Genomic DNA, 15,220 nt, shown 5'->3' with positions numbered 1-15,220 from the left:
CAATCAGAAAATTTGGCTGAGACACCGGTATTCTAATCATAGCTCTGACACACTCCCTTCTTCTGGTATTGGTCAAGTCGCTTATAATTTCTGCCTCCTTTTTCAACTGTACAAGAAATACATTCCTGCTTCATAATTATGAAGCAAGGCTGCTTCCATGTGAGTACTTACTACAAATGAAGCAGGACCACAAAGACAGATGGGGATAAGGCAGAACATAAAAGAAAAGGGGAAAAGAGAATGGAGTGAATAAAGACTAAAAATCTTCAAAGTCAGAGGAAAAAGAAATGACAAGTGAAGACTGACCACTTCCTCTAGGCACTACCGTAATATCTAACCACTCATGCCAACAGCCTCGTGAGGAGCCATGATCCATCCTCTCACCTGTAGCTGGACCCCTCAGACCCCAAACAGTCCCTATCAGTTCCATCAGAGCTACCACAAAAATTAGACTTACAGAAACTGGCATCCTGAACCCCTGTACAGCTTGTTTTAACCATTCTACAATGGGTGAAATCCTGGCCTCACTGTTGTCAGTGGGAGTTTTGCCACTGACTTCAATGGGGCCAGGATATTACCCAGTATTTGCAACATGGTGCTAGGAAGCAAGAACCTGGAAGTGAAACACAAGTGACATCGACTAGTATATTTTCATTGCCCAAACAGTGCGAGACTACTCACAAAGCCTGACAGTAAATGTGTCTAAATCTTTACAGGATTAGGGGCTTAGACTTTTATTGAACTTTTTGGATTTTAGTGTAAAGGGGAGGGAATACATTAAACTTGAATTCATCTTCCAACAGCTGTCACTATAGTATGTTCAGTCCCCATCAAATTATTTGCCAGGGTCATTAGTAAAAAATCCAACACACCTTATTGAACAGGCTTAGATATTTTTAAACCTCCCCCCTTTATAATCTCAAGTTTTGAGCCTTTCAAGCAAACCACTAATTTCCCTTTTTCTAAAAGGGAGGCACCAGCAGCCGACACTTGACTAATGCTGTAAAAGTGAGCCAATGTACATGAAAAACAGGAACAGTTTAAGAAAGCAGATCTCAGGTTCAAGTTTTGAAGGAATAAGCAGCAAAAAATCTTTTGGTTTCAGAGCTAACAGTTTTGATTCCCACAAAGGTTTTAAAGAGAGACAAGAAGCAAAACTATTTTAAGAGTCCTTTCACAATTTCTAGTTTATTCAACTCTTTCAATTTTTATTTTAAATTCAAACAAATGTTACATTCTCTCCTTTCCAATGAGCCTCCACAGGATTGAATAAATTCTTTTATAGTCACATTGGGCCTCATCTGTAGGGTACATATGCTTCACTTTCCTCCTACCTCTGCAATTGTCCTCAATGGGGGCTTAACTGTTAGCATCCAGATGGCATTTTGTTAGATACAGAGTGGGTCAGTAATCACATTTCTAACCATCATGCTTATTCTCATTAGCTTTTTACAAGCAGACAGGATTCTAGAGCCCTAGCCTCACTCATGGGCTTTTTCCTAACAATTTGTAACACCCTCCCAAGTCTGAGTTTGCTTCTTGGTGAAGGTAGAAAAGTAAACACTGGATATGCCCAAGAATTCAACACCTGCTGAAATCACAAGCAGCTCAGTTGTTCAGTTCAGCTGTAGAAAAAGACAGAAGATGATCTCTCTTGCACTGCAGCATTTGTCTCAGCTGTCAAAGCAAATTACACTAATGGGTACAAGAACACAGTGACCAGTCAAAAAGGCAAAACCAAATGTAACCCTTTACGTCCCCTCAAAATTATCCAGAAACACCCAGCAATTATACCTGGACAGTGATATCTAGGCCACTCGGTGCTACAATATAAATGACTGCTTAAGTATACGCACATTTCAATAGCCCCATGAAAGGATTAGAGCTATGCAGGATGTGTAGTTTGAAATTGAGAGGCAGGAGCTATGTCATTGACTAGTGGTGAAAGATGACCCAAGTGGTGGGGGAGGAACCATTCAATCTGGTCTCTTTGGAGCACAGGAGATTACTGAACCTACATGAAGTGGGGTGAGAGCAGTCCAATAGGTTGTACTGGAGTAGGAGATCTGTCTCTCTCCATTTTTAACTTTATAAATGGTTTCCTTAAGTCTCATTATATAACTTTATATGGTTTTTACTTAGCCCAGTGAGGTAGCAAGGGTTATGAGGAGGTAAGATGTGCATGATTGCATTCCAATCACCAAGTTATTGTTCCTCAGGGGCAAGTCAGATTAATAATTATTGATGGCCAATTAAACCTGTTTAGCTCCTAGATATTGCACCAGAAAGTGGAGCTCTGGAGTTGGCTTCATACCTTGAAGAATTTGTTCTGATTCCCCCCATGCCATTCAGAAAAGAAGTCACCACTGGAGATGAGGACAGTAATAGATTCAAGAAGATTTAAATGATGCAAACATTAGGTGCCCTCCCAAGTATGGTTTAAGTTTCTCTCAAGGAAGCTATTTTGCTTAACCTTTACAGGAATGTCTTCCAATATAGTGGCATATCCAGGAGATTCCGGCATGAACATTTTATACTGGTCAAGTTGCTTGTTACAAAGCTGCCTCACTGTGCTCAGGATCTCATTCTGAAAGCTCACATGGGTGATGAATATTACACCCATGAACCACACTGAAAGGTCTCAGGACTCCTGGAAGATGGTATTTTGTGACACCAGTAGTAGGAGGTCTCAGTTTCAGACTCCAAACCAGTTCCTCTCCCACTTCAATACAGTTTTAATGACTATCAATCCAAGGGGTATCTCAAATAGCACAGGTACATATATACCACATATACCTGTGCTTAAAGAAAAGGACAACCAAAAACATACATAAATTAAATAGCATGATTTAATTTAGTAGCAGTTTAATTCTGAATCATCTCTCCTTAAGTTAAAAAGTTATAATTAACTATTAACGTTAATGAGTTGAAACCTTCCAGAAAGCATGAATCCAAAAGGAAAAGTGTCCAACAGGTGATCAGAGACTCATAGCTATTCTCCATCTTCATCACCTGTATCAGTCTCTTAATGGCTATTTGCTCAATGTCAGTTTTTATTTTCCAGAGGATGCTCCCTGGCTCTGCTACTTAGTGCGGTCTTCCAACACGTACACAATTAACTCATAGGTGGACAACACAATGGCTGTGTTTGGTATCTGCCTGATGAGCTGCGCAAAGAGTCCTCTATAGAAAGCCATGTAGCCTTCCTCACGTGCTACCAGACGAGCCGTCTGAAAGAAAGTCTTGTATTTTGTGCCTTCCTCTCGCAGTCTTGTCCGTATGACCTCTGGGGGGGAACAAACAGAGCACTAGGTTAGTGTCTCCAGTCAAATCCCTCAGCCCAGAAACACTTACAGGTTAGGAAAGAGTCTGCATAGCTCAGGGCAATCAGAACCTTACCCTGGACAAGGGAGATGCCTGTTGGATAATCCGTTCACCTACACTTACAAACCCTGGAGTCCAGTAGGCACTGCTTGCAAGGCAAGGCGGGAAGTTAAAATTGGTTTTCCACTTCCATGTAAACACCAAACTGCACAGTAAAGGGATGGCTTGCTTATGAGGGCTGTTACTCAGCTGACCACCTCCTCTGTTTCTGCTCACATTCCTCACACTGTGCTTTGGAAAGAGGGTACACAGTTAAGTAGGTCTGTGCTCCCCTCAAACTGGCGTATGGGGCGTGCTGGGGCTTGGTGGCATTTACCATGAAACGGAGGGAAGCCACTTTTGATTTGGCACAGCGACGGTGTTGTTCAAGGCCATAGCGGTGATCAACAGATGCACTTGGGCTGGATTCCAACTGATGGAACAAGAGAGGTGGCTGGCAGTACAGTGCTTTCTGTGAGGTGCCCGGAACTCTGAAACAAACTTCCTCCTCTGCTCCAAAATCGCTGGGGTCCATTGAACTTCAGAACACCTTGCAAGGTGCATCAATTTGTGTGGGCTGCTGTGGCAGGCAGCTCCGGAGAGAGAGGAATCAGATGGTGAGGGGAGATCTGCATGGTGTGTGGGCTGTTTAGCTTTATGGCAGCAGCACCTACTGCCTTAGAGAGAAGCCACTTGTAATTTGTATAAATCAAAACACGCCTTCTCCAAGAGGCAGGCTCTCTTTGGCCAAGTCACCCTAGATTTTTTTCATTTGCACATAAATTTATATACTGTTCAGGTATGATGGAAGTCAAAAACGGTCTCTGTACAGTTGCAATGAAAATCTGGCCCCATATAATCTGCCTGAAGAGTTATGGTAGAGAAAAGCTTCTTATAGATTCAGAGCATTGATGGCATTATGAAATCTGTATGTAGCTGCATCCATTAAACAAGGTACCGAGGACAATTTAAAAAGGAAGAGGAAGGCCTGGAATAGAATTAGTCAAGGGTTTGGTGAATCAGATTTCATGGTCTTTTCTCCCCCGCTCTTTTCCATTTGTGATGTGATCTATTGCCTAAAAGTTAGTGCCGAAAATGAGGTGTAAGCCCAGAGTGGCATTTTCATGGTAGCATCTAAGGGTATCAGACTAAGAATTCAAGCCATGTTAACAGCCAGTATTTAGGACTTTGATTTTAAAAGGAAGGAGAGAAGTTGGCAGAGAGGCATGCAGGGAATCGGACTGATTTTTCCATAAAGCACAGCGTACAGTGGAGTAAAGAAATACTGCTGGATAAGGAAAAGAGAATCATTGGCATTTCAGAGCCAGCCTCATTGCCCTGTTTCCATCTCTCACTTCAGCAGCTTTCTCTATGCTACCCCTTCGGTGTGGAATGCCCAGCAATTTTCATTGTCTGAGGGGAGAGTGATGGCTTGGCCAAATCCCTGCTAAACCCCTCTGCTGAGCTGCCTACAAGAGGTGGGATGGGCACCTATTTAAGCATGACAATATGCATAATCCAAAATGCCACAACCTTGTCATTCCCCAGCCCTTTCTCCCTCATTGCATCTCTTCAGGACAGAAACAATAGCCTGCTTGTTCTGGAAAACACTTAGCTCACTTTGAGTGCAGCATAAATGACTGGAGGTAATACAAATGAAACAAACACACTCATGCTCCAAAGACCTGTGAGGAGCTGGAAGAGGCTACTAGTGAGAAGCGGGAAGGGAGGGAGAAGAGTTAGCTTTCTGTAGCAACCCTCCTTCAGGAAGTCACAGCAATTAGCTGTTTAGCCAGCAAGGAGTAATGGGAACAATGCTGAAGATCTGGGTGGACAGACAGTCACTGAAGTAACATAGCATCTGTAGACATCCAGATTAATAAGACTATTACAGCACTGTCAGCCATAGATTGATACAGACTAAAATCAACAGCTGTTCTACTGCGCTGGTAAATGGAGAGTTTAACATACCATGCGGATAAGCAATACAGGAGGCACAGCCCTTAGAAACAGCAGCAGCAAACATCAGTCCAAAAAAGTTTGTGGAGTTCCTCTTGGTCCCATTAGTAGGGGAAGGGGACAGCTGGACATCCTTCAGGTGCTTCTTTAAACTTTCATAAATAGCAAAGCAGATAATGGTCTCCGAAATCCCAGCATAGGAGGCCGTCAAGCCTCTGTAAAAACCACGGACCCCTTCTGTCTGGTAAACGTATCTAGCACACTGCAAAGCATTCATCGGCTTTGAACCCCTGACTCTAAAGGGAGCAAATTAAAACAGGGTTAGAACAAGGCAAAAAACTCAGAGGTTCAAAAAACTGCACAGACATTACAAATGAAAAGTGACCCAGGAGAAACAAGAATGGCTCTCTGCTAAGTGTAGCTGCCGGAATTTTCTAGGAATGCCGTGCAGAGACTTGTAATGTTCCTTTCATTGCTTTTGGCATTGTAGTCACATTTCAAATGCCAGTAGCTGGACTGTAATGCTAAGTGTGCACATGTGGCTTTTCCAATTAGCTAATACATGCTTGTGCTAATCTTTCCAGCTCCAGTCCTGGCTCCCCTGTCATAGTTTAGTGCTTTAATAACAGCACTATGGAAGGAGTATTGCTTTTTATTGAACTAGCAATTTCCTTCCTGTCTAGTTGTGGCAGGGCCAGAGACAAAGGTCTGTACCTGGAATGATTCTTCAGGTAACAAGCAGCATTTAGTTCAAAGGTGCCACCTAGTGACTTACTGGAGTTTGGCTTTTTAAATCATTTATAAGCTGCATAAACCAACATATTTTCAAGTACTTCTTGGTGAGTAATCTCGGTATTTTAAGGATCTTTCTGATCATCCAACATATCCCCAGGAAAAAAAATGGCCATTTTAAAGAGTCACATTATTAATGTAACCTTAACTATAGCAGAGCTCTCGCTGTGGTATAATCCCTCATAGCTTTCCACTAGTGACTGAAGCTATTACTATAAATTTTTACATAAGACTATCCTTCTCTCTAGGACATATGGTTGAGAGTAATATGGTACTGAAGGGGAGCCAAAGGGGACCCTTTTCTTGCCATTATAGTGTTCTATGAAATTAAACAGCCTCGATTATAGGAGTTTAAAAAACTTTACATTGTTCAGAACGTAGCTAACGGGCAGTTACGGAGGGTCCTGCATTATTGAACTAGCCGAAGAGAATATAAAACCCACTTCTGTATGATTTAGAGCCCACGTTAGTGCCTTGTATTGTCATATAGGGGACGCAGATCCTCAGTCCTGACCTTTCCCTCGTTGAGTCCTGCCTGAGTCTCTCACTTTGGTACTTGTGTGACCTGTGTGACCCCCATTACCAAAGTATCCTCACGATCTTTCATGTATTTAGGTTCAACACCACCACTGTGTGTGAGGTGGGGAAAATGGGGAACTGAGGCAGAGAGAAAGACTAAGTGACTTGTCCAAGGCCACACAGGAAGTCTGGGGTGGAGCTGGGAACTGAATGTGGGTCTTGAGTCCCAAGCTAGCACCAACTGGACCATCCTTCCCCTCCTCAGTAGTGACCCCTCTTGTCCAATGAAGGTACAACACTGATAGGCTTAAGCTGTACCCTGGTCATCTAACCGGATGGTGACTTAAAGGATATAGGGGTTGAATGGGACAGGGAACAGGAACCAGGGATGCCAGGGCCACAGATGGTGGGGCAAGAATGTGTGTTTTGTAGCCCCTCTTAACTAAGATGGGAGCAGTTTCTCTCAGTCACTTACTTCCGTTCCAGCTGCATTCTGGTTTTCACCATCCATATGGGGTTCATCAGGGAATTTGTGACAAAAGCTGAAAGAGAGAAACAAAACAAAAAAACAGCGTTAATTAAGAGGGATTGGTTGCTGCAATAACCATGACAATTGTTAAGCTTTAATGCTCTGTAGTCCCATAGGCGAGTTTCTATTTAGATTTTAGAACAGGAAGTGTAGGGAGGGAGGTAGTCGGTTTGGAACCAACACATTGCTACAGAATCAAAGCAAGTTCCCCTTGTGAGGTATTCATTCTCTCTACCATAGGACTTTGTGAAGCATTAAGGAATGGTATGATTATGTAGCCCATGTTACTGTAAACAGCCTTCTATGAGATTTAATATTTACTGATGGATTTTAGAATAATTTATTAACTTGTCCTTAGAGATGCAGGGAAATCCATGAACAAATCATCCATATCAGATAGTCCAAGACTCTAGGTGGTGCTGTTGAGCCATCTCCTTAACTGAACCCATCCACGCTTGAGATAATTTGAGAATGGTTTTTAATGGGCAGTTTGGTGACACAGGTCTGAGTAAGCTGGTGCAGTCATCCTGCAGTAAGTTTTCCCAGAATAGCAAAGTACCTTCCCAACACGGACAAAAAGAGAGACTAAAAAGAATAGTCGGTCTGAAAACCATTATGTTTGGGGATTGGCTAATTTCCATTAAATTGCACATTTCCTTATTGTTCACAGGAGCATCATTAAAACATCCTCCTCCTTCTGGTCTGCAAATGGCCAACTTATTTTCAGAAGAAAGGTACGCAAAGTTTTCCATAGTAAAAGGGCTCCTACATAAGCAAGATGAAATATACTTCAGCACTAGCACACTCACTCGATACTGTAAGTTCACTTCTTCCCACCCCTTAAATCTTTAAGTCTCAATTTGAAAGGCACTTATAATTATAACAACATGCAGATCGTTTCTTTCCCCAGTGGAAGGGATGATGACACATTGCTGGTCATTGCTCAAGAACTGCAGTGCTTGGTCTATAACACAGGGTAAAATTTCTTTAAGACTTGTATTGTCAAAGGAGTCTACACACTAGCTGTACTGCTTCAACTATTCCGGTATAGTCTAGCACTACAAGCCCCCTAGTGGGATGCGTTTATACCAGTACAAAAGTGTTTATACTGGTAAATCTTATTCCCATATGGGAAGGAGAATAAACTAGTCCAGAATAAGACATCTTTATATTGGCATAACTGTGCCTACACTAGGAGCTATACCAGTGTAAGTATTTCAGTAAATAGTTACAACTGTCCCCCCTCCCCCCAGCAACATTGTTTTACTTGTGTAACTGTTGACAGAGCAGGCCTAAGGGAGTTGTGTGCCCAACTCCCTTGGAAAGCCCCATAGGCTTATTTGAAAATCCCAGTTTAAATTCCTTGTTCCACTGGGTAACCCATCCAGTACGCTTCAGAATTTGAGACGTATTGGATGCTCTGTGGTATGCCAGTTGTTAGGCATTTCTTTATGTGGGGTGACTACAGCATGTACAAATCTTATGTGGGTATTCGCCTGGCAGGCTCCTCTAGAGTGCTAGTTCTCCCCCCACAAATGCTTTATGGTGACTTTGAAAAAGTGTCCTTGTCAAAGCTTCCCACAACTATGTTATACAACCGGTAAAAACAACCCTTGTTTGGAATTAATTCCTCCCTGGTTGAAACTGACACTCAGTTGTGTAAGTGGAGAGCTGCAGAAATAAGGTTTTGACTAAGCCTCTGCATGAACATTAACTTCTAGTTCTGCAAAGAGGGGCTCCTTAAGAATCCGTAGAGAAGCTTGCCAAGTTGTCTCCTGCCTCCCTGTTTTGAAGAGAACTGGACATTTCCGGTTCGGCTGAGTTGATTTTCAACAATCCCTGAACTTTGATTCCTTAGGAGGTACCCTTCCCAACATCATTGTTTCATGAACTCAGCCACCTCTCCTGATCTCAATCTTTTATGGAGATCATTTGCTGGCTAAAGGTTTCTTAGAAAGAATGCCCTTCTCCGTGGCGAGACCCAGCAATACAGTGGGTGCACAAACCCAGGGAGATCGAATGAACATTTTCAGAAAGATCCGGGCATTTCTGCACTATAATATGCAGCTTCTGTCTTATGGTAGCATACAGAGGTATCAATCAGATCAGGCGCCACTGTGCAGGGTACTAATACAAACATCATTCCCTGTTTTATGCTTCATTACCAACGTTTTCCACTGCTTTAGCTGGGAAATGTGCTTGAGGCAGCCCTCGATGGCACCTACACCATACAGAGTAGCATGTTGAAAGAATTAAGGATCTGATAGATAAAACTTCTTCATTGCCCTCTATAAAGAGAGGTTCTTGGGAGTGGAGTGGAAATGGTGTGTGATGGATTCTGAAGTAGGATCAACACAGATAACCCATTTCTGGAAGCAGAATGGCTGGGCACCTTTGTACTATGGCAAGACAGCCTGGGAGACAAAGGGACACCCTCCATGCAATCACATACCTGCAGAGCCTGCTGAGCAAATGTGCACAATGTTGCTGTTGGGCACAAAAATGCCATTAAATCGCTCCTTGGCTTTGGAGTAGCATGCAAAGTAGACCGCCCTGTGCCAGGAAGAAGAGAAGAACTCGCTACAGAGGATAATCTACAGACATGCAATTCAAACCAGTCACTGCTTTCCTCCCATAGTCCAGACCAACGAGGTAGATCTCAGAAGGGCCACAACATTGTTTCCGTCGGCAAAGACTCAGCCTGCCAACCTACACCGGGACACCTGCCTGTGCAGCCACTTGGGCCTCGTGTAATTCATAGCTTCTGTGGGCCGAGCTCACTGTGCACATCAGGGACTCCTTGCATTCCTCCATTCCACCCACGCTATTTCAGGGACTCCCTGCAACGTCCCCACTGCTCCCTTAAGTGTAGGGCTCTAACTCCCATGTCCTTCATTCACCTCCTCACTGCCAGTGGCTCTGCCTGCCCCCCATTCCTCCCTCTCAATCTCCCCCCTGCAACCAGGGGCTCTGAGGGTCCCCCCCATTCCTACCTTGGCAGAGGCTCTGCCCCCCATTCCTCCTACGCCCCCCATGGCAGGGGCTCTGAGTACACCTGTATCCCCCAAAACTAGGATCCCCAATTTCCCCTCCACTAGATGTGGTGTGCTCCCCATTTCCCCTATGCCAGGGTCCCCATTCTTTCCCCCATGCCAGGGCTCTGTGCATGCCTGATTCTCTCCCCCCTTTCTTGTTGGTCTTTCTGTCTGGGAGATAAATCATTCAGGGTATCAACACAGATGAAATACAGGTATTGCTACGCTGGAAAGCGTTAATGGAGGCCATTGATCAGTTTTATCTGTAGATCAGTGCAGAGGTGCTTGAAGCTGTGGCTAATTTAAACAGATAGTCGGGGCTCCCAACTTCTCTCGTTTTCCCCCTTTTGGTTTTCCAGTTTCCCCCCAAATAGAAGTTTTGCAATTGATCAGATGCAGCATGGAACAGTTACTGCATTACATACACAGACAAAGAAAATGCCATCAGGCTGAGCCTATGGCCTCAGGAGGTTGGCCAATTAAAGCCTGAATGGGAAGTAGTGTAGTCTTGCACACAAAGCACAGGACTGAGGAGTCAGGGGGTACGTCTACACTGTACCTGGGAATGTCTCCCCCTGCCCAGGCTTGAGAGGCGTGCTCCCAGCTGCTAGGATGGCTAGCTTCAAACCCCAGCTCTGCCACGAGCACACTGAGTGACTCTAGGTAAGTTGCTTAACCAATCTGCACCCTTTTCCCTAGATGCCATCTTCCTGGGGGTGCCGTGAAACTTACTCCATATTTAAACAGTACTTTCAGATACTCCCAGGGCAGTGCTAAATAATGTGTTAATGCGAGTCTGCAGATTTTTTTGCACCCCCATATTTCTATCTTCCCAGTCTATGCCCAGCAAGTCACCTATTCCTGATATTCATTTAAATACCTGGCTCAGTCTACATATTTAAAAAAAAATGCACTGTCTTGTACTAACAGAACAATGCAATACTCCACCAATCTCAAGCTCCCTCTCTGCAGATCAGTTATGTGAAAACAGTGTGTGAAAGGGATAATGAAAAGCAAAGATCATAAGGAGCAGCCTGGATACACACAGAGAGAAACAAGATGTACAGAAACCAATAAAAATGCCAGAAAAAGCCAGATTTTTAGGCACTGTACACAGAGGCACTCGCTTTCAGTCTGCTGGTACACCGTTTCCCAGGGAGAAGGAGAAGGAAACAGACAAGGAATTGAAAAGTGCTAGGCAAGTACTAAATAAGATTAATTCACACTCAGCTTTGATTTGCACACCTCAACAATAATGGCTTGAATTTAATATATTTATTTGGGTCACACTTGCATGGCACTTCTCATCCATAGATCTGCAACTCCTTTACCAAAAGGAAAGAGCTTCAGTAGCCCCATTTCACATATGGGTATACAGAAGTTAAGCAACTTGTCCCAAATCATTGAGTACATCTGTGACAGAGCTGGAATTAGAACTCTAGTAGACAGGAGACCTGACTATGTGCTTATCACTTGCCAGCAGTTAGTTCATAAATGAATCATTTGGGCATTTTTTAAACTAGCTTAATAAAAACAGAGCATTTATAATATGCATCGTACAATCTTTGTGCCACAGCCTTAAAATGTACTTTATTAATATGAACTGAACCCTTTAAGATTTTTACCTTGATGGCGCCACTCCAACCAAGTTTGGACCCAATCCTCGGAAGAGTGACTTTGGTCCTTCTTTCTCCAAAATTGACCTAAAAAAATAAAACGCAAGATCGCTGACTACCTCTCCTGGTAGACAATAACCATCAGTCACAGATCAGGAGAACTGTGGTAAAAGTTACCACAGTATTAAAAAAACCAAACCTATCAGCGATCAGGCTGTGCTCTTTGGCAGAAAGCTGGCTGATTTAGCTATTGGCTTGAGAAAGCAAGCTAATGCAATAGAACTTAGGGGCATTACAGACAAATCTGCATGTGTGTCATATGAGAGCAGCTTAATAGCTCAGTTGCTTGAAAGCTATTGGGAACTGGGTTATTAAAGTTAATGGAGATCACAAGATAAGTCAGTTCTGAAAGACAAAAAAAAGTGTTCATTCTCTCACAGCTGTTCCTTCGGGGGGTTGCTTTTGAGGGGAAGTGGAGATTTCCTTGAGAAGCAAAGGTGTGTGGGGTTGAGAGGCCTTGCTAAACGGTGCCCCCCTTCAAATGGGTCACCAGTGGGGGCTAACGAGCATTGGAGGCTGTGTGGGAGTGAGACTGAGCTTTGGACCCTTTCCTAGTCTGGAGTCACTGATGCAGGGGTAGCCCGGTCCCTGGAGAATCAGAGAACCAGGCAGTTTTCCCCAAATGGGAGGAATGGGGAGATACAGACTATAGTGGAACTGCCCCCCACACACTTTTTGGATGACCATGAGAGTATTTTTTGGGGGGGGGACAAAGAGGGATAGAAGAAGAACACATGGTCTGAGCATGGGGGGAGGGTAAGGACTAGTTTCCAGAAGGAGGAACAAATTCCTCCTTCCAAGGGGAAGCACATAACCCCTATTATGCAGCTGGGAGTCTAGTCTGACCAGGCATTACACATTCTGGTTTAGGCCTCCTAAGCGGAAGCACAGAACGCTGCAGTTACAGTATTGTCAATTCCGAGCACTGAAAAAAATCATGTGTTTGATATTGCAGAGCCTAAGTTTGCCTTAAAACTCATGAGATTTTAAAAAAATAATAATGTTTGGATTCATTTTCTTTGCCTTCTGGGTTTTGAACCTTTAGGTTACACCTGAATCACGTTTTCTAGCTTTTCTTTGCAATTATGATGGCAAGAAATGTATTTTTCTAAAATGAAAGCTGAGATTGTCACAATCACTAGACTCTAAGAGCTGGAGCTTTAAAGACAGACACCAAATATAGTGAGAGTTGGCAAAACTGCTCAAGGGTCAAAAATTTGGACTGATCTGAGTGTCATTTTTCCCCTCCCATGGTTTAAACCCAAATGGGTGAGATGAGCTGTCACCAATATAAAAAAGGGTAAATGATTTGGATGGCCCCCTGGGGACCTTGTAAGTTTTGTACACGTTTGGTTCAACAACATCCCTAGTGGAGAGTTCGATTCCAAGCAAGAAGCCTTGGAACAAAGGGACATTTACAAAAAAGAAAATAATGGTTGAGCCCTAGTAGGTATCCATGGATCATATTTCACACATAGCAAAAGCCACCTATATTGCCATGGAGTGGCTTTGGATTTCAGTATGGTGGCCTGCAAGGCGGTAGCAACCCGCCTATTAAAAAAATCTGTATGTGAAAAACGTGGGGAAATTCTAACAGTTCCTGCTTCTAAAGGTCCTTCACACATGCCCGTTCTTTTGGTTTAAATCTCCCATTTTGCAAAGTTTACTTTCCAGGTCATTAACGCTGCTGGCAACGTTTGCCGCAGAGCCCAAAAACAAGCTCATTAGAAAGCTTCTGAAACGCATCCCCAAAGTGGAGCCGAATATTCTGTGTAAACTCAGAGGCTAAGTGTCTCCTAGGAAACAGACCCAGGGACTGCTTGTTCTTTGTCACTTTAACAGTCACGACTGTGGCTTCCAGCTGAGGTGACTCACCAAAATCTGGTTTACACACAAGCAGCTTGCCCTTCTGGGAACATTTTCGATTCTGAAAGGTTCCACAGGCAAGTTTAACCGGGTCTGTCCAGGGCATTTATTTTCTTTCTAGCCTTAACAGACAGTGTTTTCATAGCCAATACACAACTCCCTGGGAGCCATTTGACAGAGAGGCCTCTGGAGGCTTTCCCCCTTTCAGTGGAATTATTGATACCCCTCAAAGCACCTAGTTCACCCATCCCCAGCTCAGTAGTTTCCAGAAGAGAAGGGCGGAAGGAATTAATTCAAAAGACACAATTTTGCTCTTCATCCTGCTTTAAGGTTTCAAGTTCACAGCAGCAGGAGGGATCGCCACCACCTACAACAATAAAAATAAGACAGTCTATGCCCAAACCCCTAGTATTCCGCAGCCTGGAGCGCATTGAGACATCAGTAAGAGGAGCCCAAAAATGTCATTACCTCCTCTAGAAGGCTTGCTTGAGGCGAAAGCTATTAATACAGCGTCTTCGCTGAAGAATCAATCATGAATGAGGCTAAGATTTTGTCATGGTTATTTTTAGTAAAAGTCACAGACAAACAAAATTTCACAGAAGCCGTGACCTGTCTGACTTTTGCTGCTGCGGCTCGATGGTTTCCCCCGCCACTGTGGTGGCTGGGAGTTGTGGGGTACCCCCTCTGCCTGTGGCAGCTGGAAGCTGCAAGGGGGCCCCCTCTCACCCACAGTGGTTGGGAGCTGCAGGATGACCATACTTCCCAAAGAGAAAATGACACCCCCAGCTGCTTGCCCAAGGCGGGCCCCTCCCCTCCGCACCCCTCCATGCGAGGCTGTCGCTTGTTGCGGGAACCTTGCAGGGGGCCCCCTGTCACTGCTGTCACCTGTTGCTGGAACCCTGCCCCAGCTGCTGGCTGCCAGCTCCAGTCCCGAGACCCCTGGGGCTGAAGCAGAGAATATCATGGAGGTCTCTGGAAGTCACGGATTCCATGACTTCTGTGACCTCAACGTAGCCTTAGTCATGAAGAATCAGGTTCTGAACAGTGTGACTCCAACGATACAACTAAGAAAAATGCTGAACAAGTCCATGCTCCCGCTAGACTCCTTCATCCAATATAGCTGTAGAGAAGGCAATTCATCTTGGAAGGAAAGTGCACTTCTATCTATAAGAATCACACTTCAAATGTGGTCTCTGAAAACTTTCTTTGGTGGAGGTGGCAGCATGCAAGGCATTTACACTTTCCTTGGAGAATGTGTCCATTTACACAAAGTCGTGGTTAATTGCACCATCAAGGGGGTCTGATTTCATCAAACTGGGAATTGGGAGCCAGCGGCAAGGGTACACGATCGCTTTAGGAGGGTGCATTGAGGTCCTACGTGAAATCAATCATTATAGACACCGAAGAATTTATTGTCCGTGAAAGACAAACAGTATGATCGAGTTGCAAGATTGCTTCACAGACATCTGGAAAAGGAGCCA

The 15,220-nt window shown here is 44.0% G+C and overlaps 1 protein-coding gene across 5 annotated transcripts in view; it reads right to left on the bottom strand.

Moving 5' to 3' along the window:
* Positions 1-1,205: 1,205 nt before the first annotated feature.
* SLC25A33 (solute carrier family 25 member 33) overlaps positions 1,206-15,220 on the bottom strand; it is a 55,693-nt gene continuing 41,678 nt past the window's right edge. For all 5 annotated transcript variants that reach the window (XM_044996092.1, XM_044996091.1, XM_044996090.1 and 2 more), the window contains 5 exons: positions 11,823-11,900; positions 9,615-9,715; positions 7,109-7,175; positions 5,335-5,618; positions 1,206-3,286 (listed from right to left, as the gene is read on the bottom strand). In XM_044996092.1, coding sequence (XP_044852027.1) covers positions 3,084-3,286; positions 5,335-5,618; positions 7,109-7,175; positions 9,615-9,715; positions 11,823-11,900 — 733 coding nt within the window. In that variant the 3' untranslated portion in view covers positions 1,206-3,083. The remainder of the gene's footprint in view (positions 3,287-5,334; positions 5,619-7,108; positions 7,176-9,614; positions 9,716-11,822; positions 11,901-15,220) is intronic.

This window comes from Mauremys mutica, chromosome 21, assembly GCF_020497125.1.
Source record: "Mauremys mutica isolate MM-2020 ecotype Southern chromosome 21, ASM2049712v1, whole genome shotgun sequence".
Classification (NCBI taxonomy): domain Eukaryota; kingdom Metazoa; phylum Chordata; order Testudines; family Geoemydidae; genus Mauremys; species Mauremys mutica.
This window is presented reverse-complemented; position numbering and strand designations above follow the sequence as displayed.